The following is a 16,089-nucleotide window of genomic DNA, read 5'->3' as shown; positions in this document are numbered from 1 at the left end:
CTTAGTTTAGTTTTGTCAAGACTAAGTCAAGCCAATCTCAAATTAAAACCTTCAAAGTGCAAATTGTTTCAAACTCATGTAGTTTACTTAGGTCACCAAATTTCAAAAGAGGGAATCACATGTGATCCTTCCAAAATTGAGGCAATTAAATCATGGCCAGCGCCAACTAATATCCATGAATTACTGTCATGGTTAGGAATTTGCGGATATTACCGTAAAATGATTAAGAACTTTGCGGAGATATCCTTACCCCTGACAAGACTCACCCGGAAAAAAGCAAAATTTAAATGGGGTGATGAAGAAAATAGGGCTTTTGAAAACCTTAAGCATTGCTTAATAAATTCCCCTGTATTAGGATTTCCAGATGAAAATGCTGGTATTTTCATTCTAGATACAGACGCTAGTGCTGACTCAATTTCTGGAATAATTTCTCAGGAACAAAATGGGATAGAAAAGGTGTTAGCCTATGGTAGTAAAGTACTAAATCCTGCTCAGCAAAATTATTGTACCACTAAAAGAGAATTGTTTGCAATAGTGCATTTTGTTCAGCATTATAAGCACTATTTACTGGGAAGAAAATTCATTATACGTTCTGACCACAAAAGTTTGACTTATTTACACAAATTTAAGGAACCAGAGGGAATATTAGCTCGCTGGATAAACATTCTGGGTGCTTATGAGTATGAAATTATTTACCGAGAAGGTTCAAAACATTTAAATGCTGACAGCTTGACACGTCGCATTAAAAGACCATGCAAAATTCTAAATTGCAGAGAGTGTGAAAATTCTTATAGGCTAAAACCAAATCTATCAAGTACTAAAACAAAACAAACACCTATTACTGAAAATGTATCATCTTGTAAATCTCATTGCATTACAACAAATATAAATTCAATGACAGATTGTATGTTAACTGAAAAACATTCATGTATTAACCCTGTAAGACAAGAAACTGTCAATAATCACAATTTTGAGCCAAACTGGTTAAATCATTGGTCTAAACAAGACCTCAAAGAAATGCAATTTAAGGATGCTGCAATTTCTGAAATGTTAAGACTTAAGCAAAATTTTTCCATTAAACCTGAAAAATCAGAGTTGTTATATTTACATAGTGAAGTAATTAAGCTTTGGCAAAAATGGGAAATTCTTGAAGTTCAAGATGGTCTTTTATACTGTAAACCATATGAAACTAGTGAAAATACTGTTTTACGGTTAGTAGTACCAGAAACTATTAGGCTGTTTATATTTAACCAGTTACATAGTCAAAGATATTCGGGTCACTTAGGTAGAGATCGCACTATAGAATCAATGAAGCGTAGATTTTATTGGCCCGGCATGTCACATGATGTTGCACTTTGGATAAAGCAATGTGAGGCTTGTGCCAGGTGCAAACCTGGTCCTGGAAAAGGGAAGTCTGAGATTAAACAGTTCAGAGCTTTCCGTCCTATGGAAATTATCGCAGTAGATATCATGGGTCATCTCCGCCTCACAAAACAGAATAATGCGTACATTATAGTTTGTTGCTGTTATTTCACAAAATAGATAATGGCATTTGCAGTCCCGATTCACACTGCTTATACAGTTGCTGATATATTGGTAACACAAGTATTTTTACAATTTGGTTTTCCAAGTCAAATTCATACTGATCAAGGGAGAGAATTTGAGTCACATCTCTTCTCTCATATTTGTAGTCTTTTGGGTATTGATAAGACTCGAACTTGTCCGTACAATCCAAAATCAGATGGACTTGTAGAGCGCGCTAATAAAAGTGTGATTCAAATGTTGAAATCTTTTGTTTCTAAGGAACAATCTGACTGGGATGACCATTTACCATATGTGATGGCAGCTTACAGATCAACTCAGCAAAGCAGTACTGGTTGTAGCCCAAATCTTTTGATGCTTGGTCGGGAAGTTGATAGCCCTATAGATCTTATGGTGGGTCCTCCTCCAGGTCAATCTGAAACAGAATGCCCAATTGAATATGTAGAATGGGTCAAACATGCTCTAAGACAATCTTATTCGTTTGCATATAATAACTTAGGAATTTCTGCAAGCCGTCAGAAACGTTATTATGACCGTGGTTTAAAACCCAGACAATTTTCTGAAGGCAACTGGGTCTGGAGATGGTATCCTCCTACTGCAAACCAGAAATTAGGTCAAGGCTGGACAGGTCCATATTTAGTACTGGCTAAGATAACAAACTTGACATATAAAATACAAAAATCTGAAGACAGTAGATCAATCATAGTGCATGTAGATCATTTAAAACCCTTTGAAGGGAAAGAAACTCCTGTTGATTGGACAAAACAAATCAATTCTCATGAAGAACAAAACAAAATTGATCTTGAAGAATCTAGCAATATCAGTTCAGACTCACTTCAAACGCAATTAAATTCTAGTACACCTAAAAATGTTCCTTTTGCTCCTCGGTCTAGGAGAGAAAGAAAAATCAAACCACGAGAAATATATTCACCTTAATTCCAAAAATAAATCAATCAATCAATTAATAAATCATGTGTTGTAGTATGTGTTTATTACATTGATAAACCTATATAAGGTTTAACATATTCTGTTAATCATGTTTGTAAAAACATTAATTTTATGTAACATATTTCAAATTTAAATATTTTGCATATTATTAAATATTTATAAAAATGTTCAAAGGGAGATAACAAATGTGTACATATTTTAATATAAGTTCAAAAGAGTTGTCTTTCTTTTATTATGTAGTTATAATACTTATTGAAACTGAGCTTTAAATCAATATTACAACAAATAGTTATATTATTTTTTGTTAAAGTTGATAATATGCATAAATATGCATTAGTACAATGCATAAAATTTATTAGTATGTTTTCAATGTGAATATATATATTAGTACATAATATAATGAATAGTAATCTTTGAAATTGATAAATGTTGTTTCTTGTAATTTAAAAGGGGAACTGCCCATACTGTGTATAAATATTTTATAATCATAATAATGTATAATGATAAGGAAATAAATGAAGGAAACGTGAATTTATTTTTAATTAAAAAAAAAAAAAAAAAAAATTTCACAGTATGAAATATTTTTGGTTGTTGCAGCATTATGGCGCAAGCTCAACTTCGGTTACCCGACACAGAGAGACCTGTTTGGCATGACGAAGGGGACACTTGTCCTGTACCTGGGTGCGTTGGTTTCTATTATACGTACGCAGAATTCAACAAGCATTGGGTGGCAACCCATGAGCCATACCGGAACTTCTTTAAGTGCATTTACTGCGGACATATCACGAAACGAAGATATGACGCCCGAAGGCACACGTTTCAAGCCGGAGCCTTCACCAGTCAGAGGAAGTGAAGGTGGTGAATTCGTATTATAAACCATCTATGGGCAAAGGGAAGCCACGGCGGAAAAGTCATGATGAACGGCTTAGAGAGCAGGAGCAGGAGAGATTAGCAAGGGAGGAAGAAAGAAAAGAAAGAATTCGTTTAGACAGGGAGGAAAGAAGGAGGAAAGCCTTCAACGAAGTGGTGGAGCTTTATTTTGATAGAGCAGTCGACCTTGATTGGGATGATACAGATCTTGAGATCTAGTGTAAACTATCATGCCCACTGTTATGTTGTTGCTGTTAAAGAAATAAATAAATAAATAATTTTCTTTTTATTTGATTGAGCCAAGCAATTTTGAATACATAATTTTTCTTTTCATTGCTGATTAGAGTCATTTTCTAAAGGTAATATTTACATATTAAAGCGACATGTCTCCAAATAAGTCAAAATATTTCAATAAAATTAAAACTTAAGAGAATGTATTAAGATGATCAAAAGCTTTGAGATTTGAATATATTTTACATATTGTGTGCTATTAATGACTGATTTGTTTTCAGTGTTAACAATTATTTTTCTACTTCGTTATTAATGCAGTAAGGTTTTTATTCATGCTTAGGCCACCTTTTAATAATTTATTGTGGTACCGTTGATAATTTGTAAGTTGCTTCCTTTCGGCAAATTTTCATGAAGATTAGCACAAACCTGGAGGCATAATATTTAGATATTGCATATTAACTACTAAGCTTAAATTTTTCAATACATTTGTTTAAATTAAGAAAGCCTCTGAAAATCTATAGTATACATATTTAAAAAAAAAACAAAAAAACATTTGATTAACATTTTGTTTTTGTTACTTCAAAATTCTTATCTTTTTAGGAGGAAGGAATGTAACAGATCGATTTTTCATTAACTTTCAAAAAAATATAATTTGTTTACTTTCCACAACGCTTTATTTCATGGAGGCATCCATTTTGATTGCCCTGCCAAGTGCATTATATAAGAAGTGATTTGATTGGCTCTTATCATTATAATAAACGAATCGATTTTTAGATTATCTTTATGAATAACCAATCAATTGTTTGTTTATTGTCTGGAAGCAAATAAATAGCCGAAACTTGCCATTGATAGTTAGTTCGGTGCTGTACCGTCTAGGTCAGTACAACAAGGCTCAAGCCTTGACTTTAAATAAAGACTTCGGTCTTAGAGTAAACACTTTCAAGTGTTAATTTAAATCGACTGTATCTATCAATTTATTCATAAAGCTGTACTAATCATAAATAAGATTTAAATTTACTTTAAACTTATTTAATAAACTTTCATTATATGATATTATATAAACAATTGGGACTTGATTAAAAGATTGTTGTTTATTTAAATTTACTTAGTTGTTACTTGTATCCCAACAACAAACCCACAGAGTACATATGTTCCTTATTACGGCCAAATTGTGATCGCTATATGTCCGAACGAATCTCATTTAAAACTGCCACTATTACACTCTGCTAAAATTTGCAGAATGGATTTGCCCACATTGGAATTTGAAACATATAAAAAAGGTAGTTTCATCATCAAAATTATCAGAATCCCCGTTGTCGTCTACAACGATAGCTTATGTATTCGGACTTAACTGACACCAAAATATTCAAGGGAAGCAACTCTTAAAAAACAAAATGTCACATCAACGGACACGTCTATTTCTTTGAAAATTCTTCTTGTTAAGGTATCTGTGCGTGTAACAGAGGTACTATTTAGGTTAAAACATTTTAATTTACATAACTCTGTATGGATACACAAAGATTTTCCATGATCATTGTTAAAGATGGTGGAAATTAGGATGTTTAATTTTGACAGATTTGTTTTCATGTTTGGAAGTGGCTAGCCGTACGGGCCCGTACGGCTAGCCAAAAGTTCTAGCCGTACGTGAGTCACGTACGACTAGCCAGGACACACTGTATTGGCTAGCCGAACGGCACTTTTCAAAAATATATGGAAGGCGAAAGTGCATATGTTAATTAGGGTCGTGTTAATTATGACTTTAAGCGAGGGTTTTAGTCAAGAATGTTTACTTTTTATAGATTAATCGACGTGTTGGCTACAGTAAAGAATTTACTTTGTCATCTCAAGACGGCGAGAAAAAATAGCTTTTGGTTGCAGTTAAATAACATCAATTGAAATAGGTTACAAAATTTGATAATAATCCTGAAAAATAAATAAACTGAAAAAATAAACAACAACAAAAAAAACACAGAAAATAATTGTTGTTGGGCTCTAATTGCGTCAATTACCGACGGTAAAGAAGTTTGTCCATCTTCCATCATTAAGAAAAATTTGCATTATTAAATTTTTTTTCCTTTTCACCGTTTTTTTTTAATATTCTTTTTATTTATTTATTTATTTATTCCCCTCCGATCATTATTTATTCGATCCATGTGCTTAATTTACAGATTTAACAATTCATCTTTCATACAAATCGTAAGCATGAAAATTAAGGACGTTATAATTAACATGCAACTTTGACACTCAAATTTATTAAGATAGATTATATAACGCTTACTCGTATTCATTTTTTTGTGCAAAATTGCGGAGCATCTTTATTAAAGTGAACACACTAGGACAAATGCGGAGATTTGATTAAAATCGTTGTTTAAAGACACAAAATAACAAATGCATTTTCGACTTCCATATAATTTTGAAAAGTGCCGTACGGCTAGCCATAACAGTGTGTCCAGGCTAGGCTAGAACTTTTGGCTAGCCGTACGGGCCCGTTTAGGCTTTCTGTTTACAAATAACATTGGGGCCGTTTGCATGGATATTCATTTATATGTTCGCTATTTTTTGTATTATTGTATCATACAGAAAGGTAAAATAGAACACCGTTGGTCAGAGGAAGAAAATTCGATGTGCTTGTCAAAACAAAACTGCAACTTGTGTAACCTTTAAATTGTTTAATTAGGTCCAAGTTCCTCTGCTAGTTGTTCAGGGCCCTGATTACTTAACAGCTGTTAAATTTATCAGGATGTTAATTTTGTTATGTTAGGGAATTTTGCATATTTTGAAAAAAGCAGAATTTTGTCACTTAACTAAGTTACTTAAACTACTCCAGAAGGCACATCTACATTGTAATGGTAATGTAACGATGTTGAAATTGGTGAATATAAAATGAAATAAGGCCTAATACCCTATCTGAAATAGCGTCTTTTTTCAGAATGTAAAACATAATTCCAACACTCAGCAACCTAAAGTAATCAAACTGTTTTCTTATTGTTAGAAAAATTGAACTAAAGCTACTATCCCACATGAAGTTTAAGTGTTTTTTTAAATAAAATGTAATCAAAAGATAAACTTTTACCATAGGTTTGTGCATTTATATGGAACAAGATGATTAATACATGTCTTGTACAAAGAAAAAACATTAAAGTAAAGTTTTTGCAATGTTAACGATACTGTTATTTTAAACCGTTACAACGCTTTATTTTGTAAATATGGACTTAAATGTTATACACATCCTTTAACTGGATCGAGTATCTGTTGGTTGCGGTTAGAACAGTTGTGCGCTTGTTATTTTTATATTATTTTGCAATCCATTCCTGCACAATTATGAATATTCCATAGAAAATTATGTCTATAAAAAGAGACAAAAGAAGAAGTACATATATATCGGTAATTAGGCTTGAATCAAAATTAGTGGTATTAAAGTTTAGGTAATGATTAATTAAAAGTTAAACTTCTGCATGGAAATGCTTTTTTTGGACTAAATTAAGACCTATATTTGTTATGCTTTAATAAATTTAACCAATTTGTTTTTGTTTTGTTTTTTCAGACAGACAAAAAGTTTGTATGTTTAGTTAAGACGGAGAGAACTAAAGGAAGCCAGAAAAAATGGCAGTGAGTATATCATAGGAACTACTGAAAATTTTATGCATATCTTATACTTTGAAATTATTGCTTTAATTTTTCCACTTGTAGAAAATTCTGCTGGATACTTTAGCAAACACACAGTAATGAAAAATAATCACTAGGGTGTGAGTTTAAGTTTCTAAATATACTATCAAGTTATCAACAATTCACTCTTTCTTTAAAATTTACAGAAAGCACTTTAATATGTTACTCTTTTTTTTCCCCATAAAATATGTTAATTTATTGATATATATCATGATTAAATTTGATTAAAATTAAAATGAATTAATTTATTGATATTTGAATAGAAAAGATAAATGTTAGTAAATTTATATTTGAATACCGGTAAAATATGATTATTTATATTTCAGGATGCTGGGGAGAAAGGGGAAGAGGGTCATTCCCAAGGGGGTAGTCCAGCATCAAAGGTATATACTTTCTGTAAATTGTAGTGTTGAATTTTTAATTTCTAATAGACCTGTACTTACCTGTTTTCCATAAATAATGTGCTAAATTCATGCTTTTTACCCGGAGTCAGGATTTTATTCCAGGATTGTGGGAACATGATCCGTACCCATGGAATTGGGAATTTCAGTGATGCTTTGTTTAAAATTGGGAAAAAAATGCATGATTGAAATTTTGCAGTGATTAAATGAATTCAAACGATCACTGTCTAGGATGGCATCTTCAAACATTTAAGCACTATAACAGTGGAGAAGCCCTTATTTTCAAAGATTTTATATTTTTTTATTCAATATTTTTATTTTGTAACTTTCAATTGGGAATTTTTTCCTGTTGATTGGGAAAATAATATACTATTTTCAATTAGGAATATGACTGAATATCAGCTAAAAAATAAGCTAAAAAAATCCCTGCTTTCTTTCATAGTACATGTATTTGTTATAATCCCTGTTATACATGTATATTATAATCCATGCTTGACCTTCTTTTATGAACTTAGTTGGATAACCTGGCAAGGGAAGACCTGCTCAAGTTTGTGAAAAGACAGATGGTCAATATGCAGAAACTTAAGGGTAAAAATGAAGGTAATTTAATCTGTATGATTTTTAGCTCGACTATTCGAAGAATATGAGAGCTATTGTAGTCGCCCCGGCGTCGGCGTCCGCGTCGGCGTCTGCGTTGGTTAAAGTTTTTTGTAAAGTCAAATATCTCAATTATTACTTGAGATATTCAATTGAAACTTACAATACTTATTTATAGTAACAAGGTACATCAGATTGACAAGTTGGATAACTCTGCCTACAATATTGACAGAATTATGCCCCTTTTTAACTTAGAAATTTTGGTTAAAGTTTTTTGTAAAGTCAAATATCTCAATTATTGCTTGAGATATTCAATTGAAACTTACAATACTTATTTATAGTAACAAGGTACATCAGATTGACAAGTTGGATAACTCTGCCTACAATATTGACAGAATAATGCCCCTTTTTAACTTAGAAATTTTGGTTAAAGTTTTTTGTAAAGTCAAATATCTCAATTATTGCTTGAGATATTCAATTGAAACTTACAATACTTATTTATAGTAACAATGTACATCAGATTGACAAGTTGGATAACTCTGCCTACCATATTGACAGAATTATGCCCCTTTGGAACTTAGAAATTTTGGTTAAAGTTTTTTTGTAAAGTCAAATATCTCAATTATTGCTTGAGATAATCAATTGAAATTTAAAATACTTATTTATAGTAACAATGTACATCAGTTTGCAAAATTGCATAACTCTGTCTGCAATATTTGCAGAATTATTTGCCCCTTTGAAACTTAGAAATTTTGGTTAAAGGTTAACGGTCTTCAAAGATATTTACTTGAAACTTTACACATGCACTTAGGGTCATAATTGGAGGGTCATAATTGTATGTCACTGACCAAGTTCCATAACTCTATCTTGCATTACTTTAAGGCTGATTCATATCCCCTTTTCTACTTCAAGTTTCTTGGTTAATGTTTACATGCAAGTTTTACATATCTCAATAACTATTAAAGATATTTATTTAAAACTTCACATATGCATTTAGGGTCATAATTGTAGGTCACTGACAAAGATCCATAATTCTATCTTGCATTTAGGCTGACTTTTCTCCCCTTTTTCAACTTAGAAATTCATGGTAAAGTTTTGCTTGTAAGCTGTTATCTCAATACTACTGAAGGGTTTGTGCCTTTTTTGGGACAATTTTATGCATTCATAATAATAAAGTAGTGATTTACTTGATAAAACATCTTAATAACAAGCCTTTGTACCTTTTCTGTCAAATTTATGTATTCATAGGTAATTAGTATTATTATACTCAATAAAACACCCTTGTGACATTACCTTCCTAATAGTCAAGCCAATTCTGTATAATTAGACTCTCTCTAAGACCTTATAATAACATGAATTTATAAAAAAAAAATTAGCCCTTTTGTGAACTTAAAAAATTTAACAATATCAAGGCTCTTTTACTATCAAGCACTTAGAATAGTCGAGCGTGCTGTCCTACAGACAGCTCTTGTTTCTTGTGCTTTTACTGTTTGCGAAAATCTAATTATTTTGTGGGAAAAATCTAAAAGAAAGTTTAAACATTGTATAATTTTGATACAAGTTGTATGCATTGTAGCTAAAGTATGATTTAAATATATTTTTCGAGTATAAATAGATAGTGAAATTGTTGACTTGCATTATGTTGGTGGTTCTACCTGAAATAATGTACGAGGGACATCTTAGGTCTTCCTTCACAAGTAAAGTTTGTAAGTTGCCATATGACCTCTACTGTGTAGGTGTTGCATAAAACACAACCAAACAAAAAAAATCATTGTCTTAAAAGCACTTTACTGTAATAATGGGACTATTTCCCTAAGTTATATACATGCATTGATAACAGGTAAATAAAGAGGATGTTATCTATTATTGATTTGTATAGAGAATAATTTTTGACTAATATATGTATTAATGATTATTCATGACCAATACTAAAGCTGTCCAGGTATCCACCAAAGCTTGAAAAAAATCCCAGAGCAAAGTTTTAAAGGACGCTTTTGTTGATGAGCCTCAAATCTCAACACAATGATTTTATGTCAATGAACCACTTCTTTGTAATCAAACCAGGATGTTTACTTGAATTCACTGTTTAGATCTAGATGAAATATATGTTATTCTATGACAGATTTAACCAAGAAAATGGTGGAGTTGGAGAAGAAAGCTGATGGAGGAGAGGGTACTGACATTGAGAAGAAGTTGTCTGAGGCTACAGCAGAAAAACAGGAAATTATGATGAAATATCAAGCTGTGCAGCTTGAGTTAGAGAGGCAAAGGAATCTTACTGAGGTACACATATTCTGTTGAAACAGAATTTAACTATTTTACCCTGAATTTTTTAATGGATTTGCCCAGCTATAATTTTGAACATTATGTTTCCAAGTTTAAGAAATTTCATTATCAAATATATAAATTGAGCTACCAACAACATAGAGCTTGGTCAGACAGCATGAGGGGGCACTAACAGTAACTGCTCCATGGGATTTTAGAATTAAAGGACTTAATTATAATGTCAAAAATGCCTTGCTACCAGTATACATGTATATACAGGTCATAGATAAAATCTGTGTAGTCAAACCAGACTGTTTAACTTTGGCTGTAAAGTTTTAGCATTATATTTGATGCATTGAAAATGTCTATTTACAAATAATCTAACTTAGGGAAAATTGATGGTTCAACTCAGTTGCATGCTGATAAAATGAAAATGCACAGAGAAGCACCTTCCGCTTGAAAGTTACAAGCTATAAGATTTTTTTAGTACCAGTGTCAAAACAAGCTCACTTGAAAAAGGGCAAGTTACCAGTTATTTTGATAAGCCATAAGGCTGTGATGGTCCTCATCTTTTTGTTACTTGTTTTCTTGTCACAGACTTCTTAATATGGGAAATTTGTGCGACTGATAAGTGAAATGTAAAGATAATTAAAGTTGCATACTGATTGTTATTACAGGATATGGAAACTGAAATAAGTGGACTTAAAGAGCAGAAAGCGAACATAGAGGGTCAACTTGCTGCTACAGAAAAAAAGGATAAGGTATACGGATAATAAAATTAGAAAATTTTCATTGGCTATTTATGTTTTAAATGAGGGAAGAAAATATGCTACATTTGTAGATGCAGGAGTTATTAGTATAATGTTATCAGAAGCTGATGTTTGAAGCCAGTCTTAAATGCAGCATTTTAATTGGTTGATTGAACTGTTGTGTTCAAATATAAGCCAATCAGATGTCATGATATTTTAGACTGATTCTCAAACTGTAGTTTTTATAACCATAAAATTTCATTGGCTTGTTGAGTGGTTATGGGAATTTTAACCTTTGGTTTTCAATCATGGAGGGGTATATAAAAAAAGATTGAGATACATGTTAAGATTTTTACATACAAATACACAATGTACATAAGTTAAAATGTTGTATATACTTAGTTTACTTATTACACCTGTTCTTGATGTTTGGTGATTTATTTGGATAATTTGTTTTATGATTATCATTATTTGATAAAACATGTATTTATTTGCAAAATTATTTAAAAAAAGACTTAATGAAATTATAATTTTTGTATGTTTGTAACCACTCAACATCCTCTGAATTTGGTAAAACTCTGAATGGCATGATGGGATAAAACTTAGAGACATTTACCATAGATAAGCTTATAGTGTTCTTATGTTCTTAGCCTGTTTTTTATTTGTAAATTTCTTATATTTTTAGAACATGGTTTATTGAAATATGACTAGAATGTTTTGTTTTAAATTGAGATCTTTTATAGTCTACCTCCTAAATGGCAGATGGAATACATTTGCCTTACCATATAGTGATAGTAGCAATAATGAGTTGCCCTTGTAACCAGTATATAGCTGGGCCATTCTGCACATCCTGGCAAATGTAACTTTTATAAGAGGCAGTATGGCAATGGCCCTCAGAATGTTATGTAGCCTTTACTAAGTAGCAAGGATGTTCAAAATGTGACGTAACTTTTAGTCAGAGCAGTGTGGCAGTGACACTTGAAATGTAATGAAATATATTGTATTTATGTGTTAGGAGTTACATGAGCAGTTAGAATGTATGAAGATGAAGGATGAGACAATGGCCAACACATTCCAGGTGTTCCAGAGTGAGGCTGACCAGCTTGCTAAAGCCAATAAAGTATGTGCCTAAAACTGACCAACCTTGCTTATGCTAAAACAGTATGTGCCTAAAACTGACCAATCTTGCTAAAGCTAAAACAGTATGTGCCTAAAACTGACCAAACTTGCTTATGCTAAAACAGTATGTGCCTAAAACTGACCACTCTTTCTAAAGCCAATAAAGTATGTGCTTATAACTGACTAATCTTGCTAAAGCCAATAAAGTATGTGCCTAAAACTGACTAATCTTGCTTAAGCCAATAAAGTATGTGCCTAGAACTGACCAATCTGGCTAAAGCTAAAACAGTATGTGCCTAAAACTGACCAATCTTGCTTAAGCTAAAACAGTATGTGCCTAAAACTGACCAATCTTGCTTAAGCTAAAACAGTATGTGCCTAGAACTGACCAATTTTTCTAAAGCCAATAAAGTATGTGGTAAAAACTGACCAATCTTGCTAAAGCCAATAAAGTATGTGCCTAAAACTGACCAATCTTGCTTAAGCTAAAACAGTATGTGCCTAAAACTGACCAATTTTTCTAAAGCCAATAAAGTATGTGCTTATAACTGACTAATCTTGCTAAAGCCAATAAAGTATGTGCCTAAAACTGACTAATCTTGCTTAAGCCAATAAAGTATGTGCCTAAAACTGACCAATCTTGCTAAAGCTAAAACAGTATGTGCCTAAAACTGACCAATCTTGCTTAAGCTAAAACAGTATGTGCCTAAAACTGACCACTCTTTCTAAAGCCAATAAAGTATGTGCTTATAACTGACTAATCTTGCTAAAGCCAATAAGTATGTGCCTAAAGCTGACTTATCTTGCTTAAGCCAATAAAGTATGTGCCTAAAACTGACCAATCTTGCTAAAGCTAAAACAGTATGTGCCTAAAACTGACCAATCTTGCTTAAGCTAAAACAGTATGTGCCTAAAACTGACCAATCTTGCTTAAGCTAAAACAGTATGTGCCTAAAACTGACCAATTTTTTCTAAAGCCAATAAAGTATGTGGTAAAAACTGACAATCTTGCTAAAGCCAATAAAGTATGTGCCTAAAACTGATCAATCTTGTGAAAGCAAATTAAGTATGTGCCAATTTGTCCACATGAAATTATTGTTTTTGTGGCTTTAAAATTAAATGTATCCACTGATCAATTTGTCAAGGTTGATGTTCATTAACTATTGCATATATAGCTTTATTGAAAATTGAAATGTTTCCATGAATCTAGCGGTCTTGTTTATGTTTCATTACAAAAATTGATTCATTGAAAAGGTAATAAATCCTTCAATGATCATGGGGTCAGGTTTTTATTGTTTCCAATTTGAAGGCAAACAAATTTCTTTAAAAAAAAACAACATTATATTAGAAACGTAAAATGATTTAATTCTTAATAATAAAACTTATCAAAGCTGAATTTGCATTTTATAGACCTTTTATAAAGAGGGACATGTAATATCTGAACCATCAGTCAACTTTTTGTAATATGTCAAAAGATTCCTTTTAAAATATATATTTTTTTTTTTTTAACCCTTAACCTGCTGGAACTGAAAGTGGTTAGGATTTGCCGGAGTATAAAGTCCAGCCAGCCTGCACACGTGGTCAGACCAGGTGCTATACTATGTGAAGCTCTATTTGTTTATTTTGTTTACAAAATCCATTACATCTGAATGGTCTGTTCCAAATGCTGGTCAAATCTATGACATATATACTGCAGGTTAAGGATTAAGATTTATATTTTGGTGGTGCAGGTGTATTATTTTATTTTCTGTTTCTCTCCTCATTTTGTTTTTAATCTGGTGTAATAATAAAGATTATACAATTTTGGAAACCACTCTAGGACATTGAAAACAGAATATTAGATGAAAGTATTAAGTCTTAGTTCGATTGAAACTGTTAATTAACGAGAGACCCTGAAAATGCTTTATCTTTCTCTTTTGTAGTATATCAGTCTTCATCACTAAAAAGTATTGGTGCCAATGAACCTAAATTTAAACTTTGTTGATCCTAATTTCTATTACTATTCTACTCATACATGATTGATTTTCAGGATAAAAGTAGATGAGAATGATCAATTAAAGTATAGAATTATAAGTTTTTATTTGTGGCAAAACTGTTGGTATGAAATTATAGTACAACATATTTTGAGATACTTGTACCTTATTCATTATCATTGAGATGTTGGGAATTGTTGGAAATGTTAAATATTAAAGTGGATAAGTCAACTATCAGCACATTTTTCATAATTTTTAGCTCAACTATTGGAATAATAAGGAGAGCTGTCCTATTTCCCCCAAGAGTCGGCGTAACCACTTATGTTAAAGTTTGCGTTCCACCTCAAATATTTCTAAAGTCCATGGACATATGGCTTTGAAACTTTGCACATTTGTTCACCGTCATGCCCTTAACCTGTACACAATAGGAGGTAACTCTATAAAGCATTTTAATAGAATTATGCCCCTTTATCCACTTAGAATTTACATTAAAGTTTGCATACCACCTCCATTATTTTCAAAGTCCATTGACATATTGTTTTGAAACTTTGCACACTAGTTCACCATCATTAATCAACCTGTGTACAGGAGGAGGTCACTGTATCCAGGCTTTCTACTGGTCCCTACTTTTCCTACTTTTCCTACTTTTCCCTACTTTTTTCTTTTGATCCCTACTTTGCCCTACTTTTTTCTGAAATAGCCCTATTATCCCTACTTTTTCATTTTGAAATGAAATGAAAAAAAGAAGATATTTAAAATGGTATTTCAGTTGTATTTTCAGTTGCAATTGATTAATAGTTCAGGTGTGTGTTAGTGTCTCCTTGTGATGTCCACCCTTGAAAGACTCATGGTCAGAGCTGCATTACTGGTACTAGTACTGCAGTATATACTGGAGCAATTTTGCAAGTACTGGTACTGATACTGAATTACTCTTACAAAATTTTGCTACTACTCAGGTACTGGTACTGCATTACTGTCTTAAAAAAGCGGTACTGCTACTGCATTACTAGGCAGTATTTTTGGTTTTGATAAAAATGTCATTATTTTTACTCATAAAGTAAAGCTGTAAATTCCACGTATTATTTGATTTTTGTGAAAAAGTGAGTTATCAAATCTATAAATAATTTGCTGCAATATTCCTTCAAATGTTAACATAGTATTCATCTTAAAGCACCAAAGACTTAAAGTAAAATTAAATTGAGATAAACAGAGTCAATAACTCTTTACTGGTAAAATATCCTTATTGCAATCTTATTACTTTGTATTAACTAGTAAAAAAGAGCAAAATAAACACTAATAAATTACTTCTATTCTAAATAATCATATTTCAAGTGATATTGTTAGCACCATAAAAAAGTTATTTACTTTAGTATAAATTGAACAGAGGTGTGAAGGTGTAAAAGGCAACAAAAAGACTTGTGGGTTTAAAATGTAAGATTATTGCATTGTATTACAGTTGACTGGTTACAAAACAATAACATATGACATGAATATATGATGATTATTGTTTGTAAAAAGTATGTTTGTTCATTTTAGTTGTAAAAATGTAATGTCAACTTTAAAGTAAATGATTTTATTTCTTTGTTAAATAATGTTTGCAAGTATTTTGAATGACACTGTGTATTTATTCAAACTTTGATGAATATATAAAAGTATTAGTACTGGTACTTAATTACTTCCCCCAAAAAAGTACTGGTACTGCAGTACCAAGCTAAAATCTAGTACTAG

At 31.7% G+C, this 16,089-nt stretch overlaps 1 protein-coding gene and 1 long non-coding RNA gene across 6 annotated transcripts in view; one reads left to right on the top strand and one right to left on the bottom strand.

Annotated features, from left to right (window-relative positions):
• Positions 1 to 838: 838 nt before the first annotated feature.
• LOC132718271 (uncharacterized) lies at positions 839 to 4,797 on the bottom strand. Its single transcript, XR_009624063.1, has 2 exons — positions 4,252 to 4,797; positions 839 to 1,957 (listed from the first exon to the last, which is right to left on the bottom strand). It is a non-coding gene; the product is annotated as an uncharacterized LOC132718271 (long non-coding RNA).
• A 158-nt stretch (positions 4,798 to 4,955) lies between these two features.
• The window catches only part of LOC132718270 (GRIP and coiled-coil domain-containing protein 2-like), a 38,374-nt gene continuing 27,240 nt past the window's right edge, over positions 4,956 to 16,089 (top strand). Inside the window, exons 1-7 of one of the 5 annotated variants that reach the window (XM_060701951.1) lie at positions 4,956 to 5,035; positions 7,136 to 7,200; positions 7,584 to 7,640; positions 8,174 to 8,258; positions 10,378 to 10,538; positions 11,198 to 11,281; positions 12,285 to 12,389. In XM_060701951.1, the coding sequence (XP_060557934.1) occupies positions 7,195 to 7,200; positions 7,584 to 7,640; positions 8,174 to 8,258; positions 10,378 to 10,538; positions 11,198 to 11,281; positions 12,285 to 12,389 (498 nt within the window). In that variant the 5' untranslated portion in view covers positions 4,956 to 5,035; positions 7,136 to 7,194. Of the gene's footprint in view, positions 5,068 to 7,135; positions 7,201 to 7,583; positions 7,641 to 8,173; positions 8,259 to 10,377; positions 10,539 to 11,197; positions 11,282 to 12,284; positions 12,390 to 13,401; positions 13,414 to 16,089 lie in introns of those variants that run through there. The other 4 variants (XM_060701950.1, XM_060701952.1, XM_060701953.1 and 1 more) reach the window with 4 other exon arrangements.

The sequence above is a fragment of the Ruditapes philippinarum genome, unplaced genomic scaffold (assembly GCF_026571515.1).
Source record: "Ruditapes philippinarum isolate M1 unplaced genomic scaffold, ASM2657151v2 ctg595_1_1_1_1, whole genome shotgun sequence".
Classification (NCBI taxonomy): Eukaryota; Metazoa; Mollusca; class Bivalvia; order Venerida; family Veneridae; genus Ruditapes; species Ruditapes philippinarum.
The sequence above is the reverse complement of the archived record's forward strand: the minus strand, read 5'-3'. Positions and strand labels throughout refer to the sequence as shown.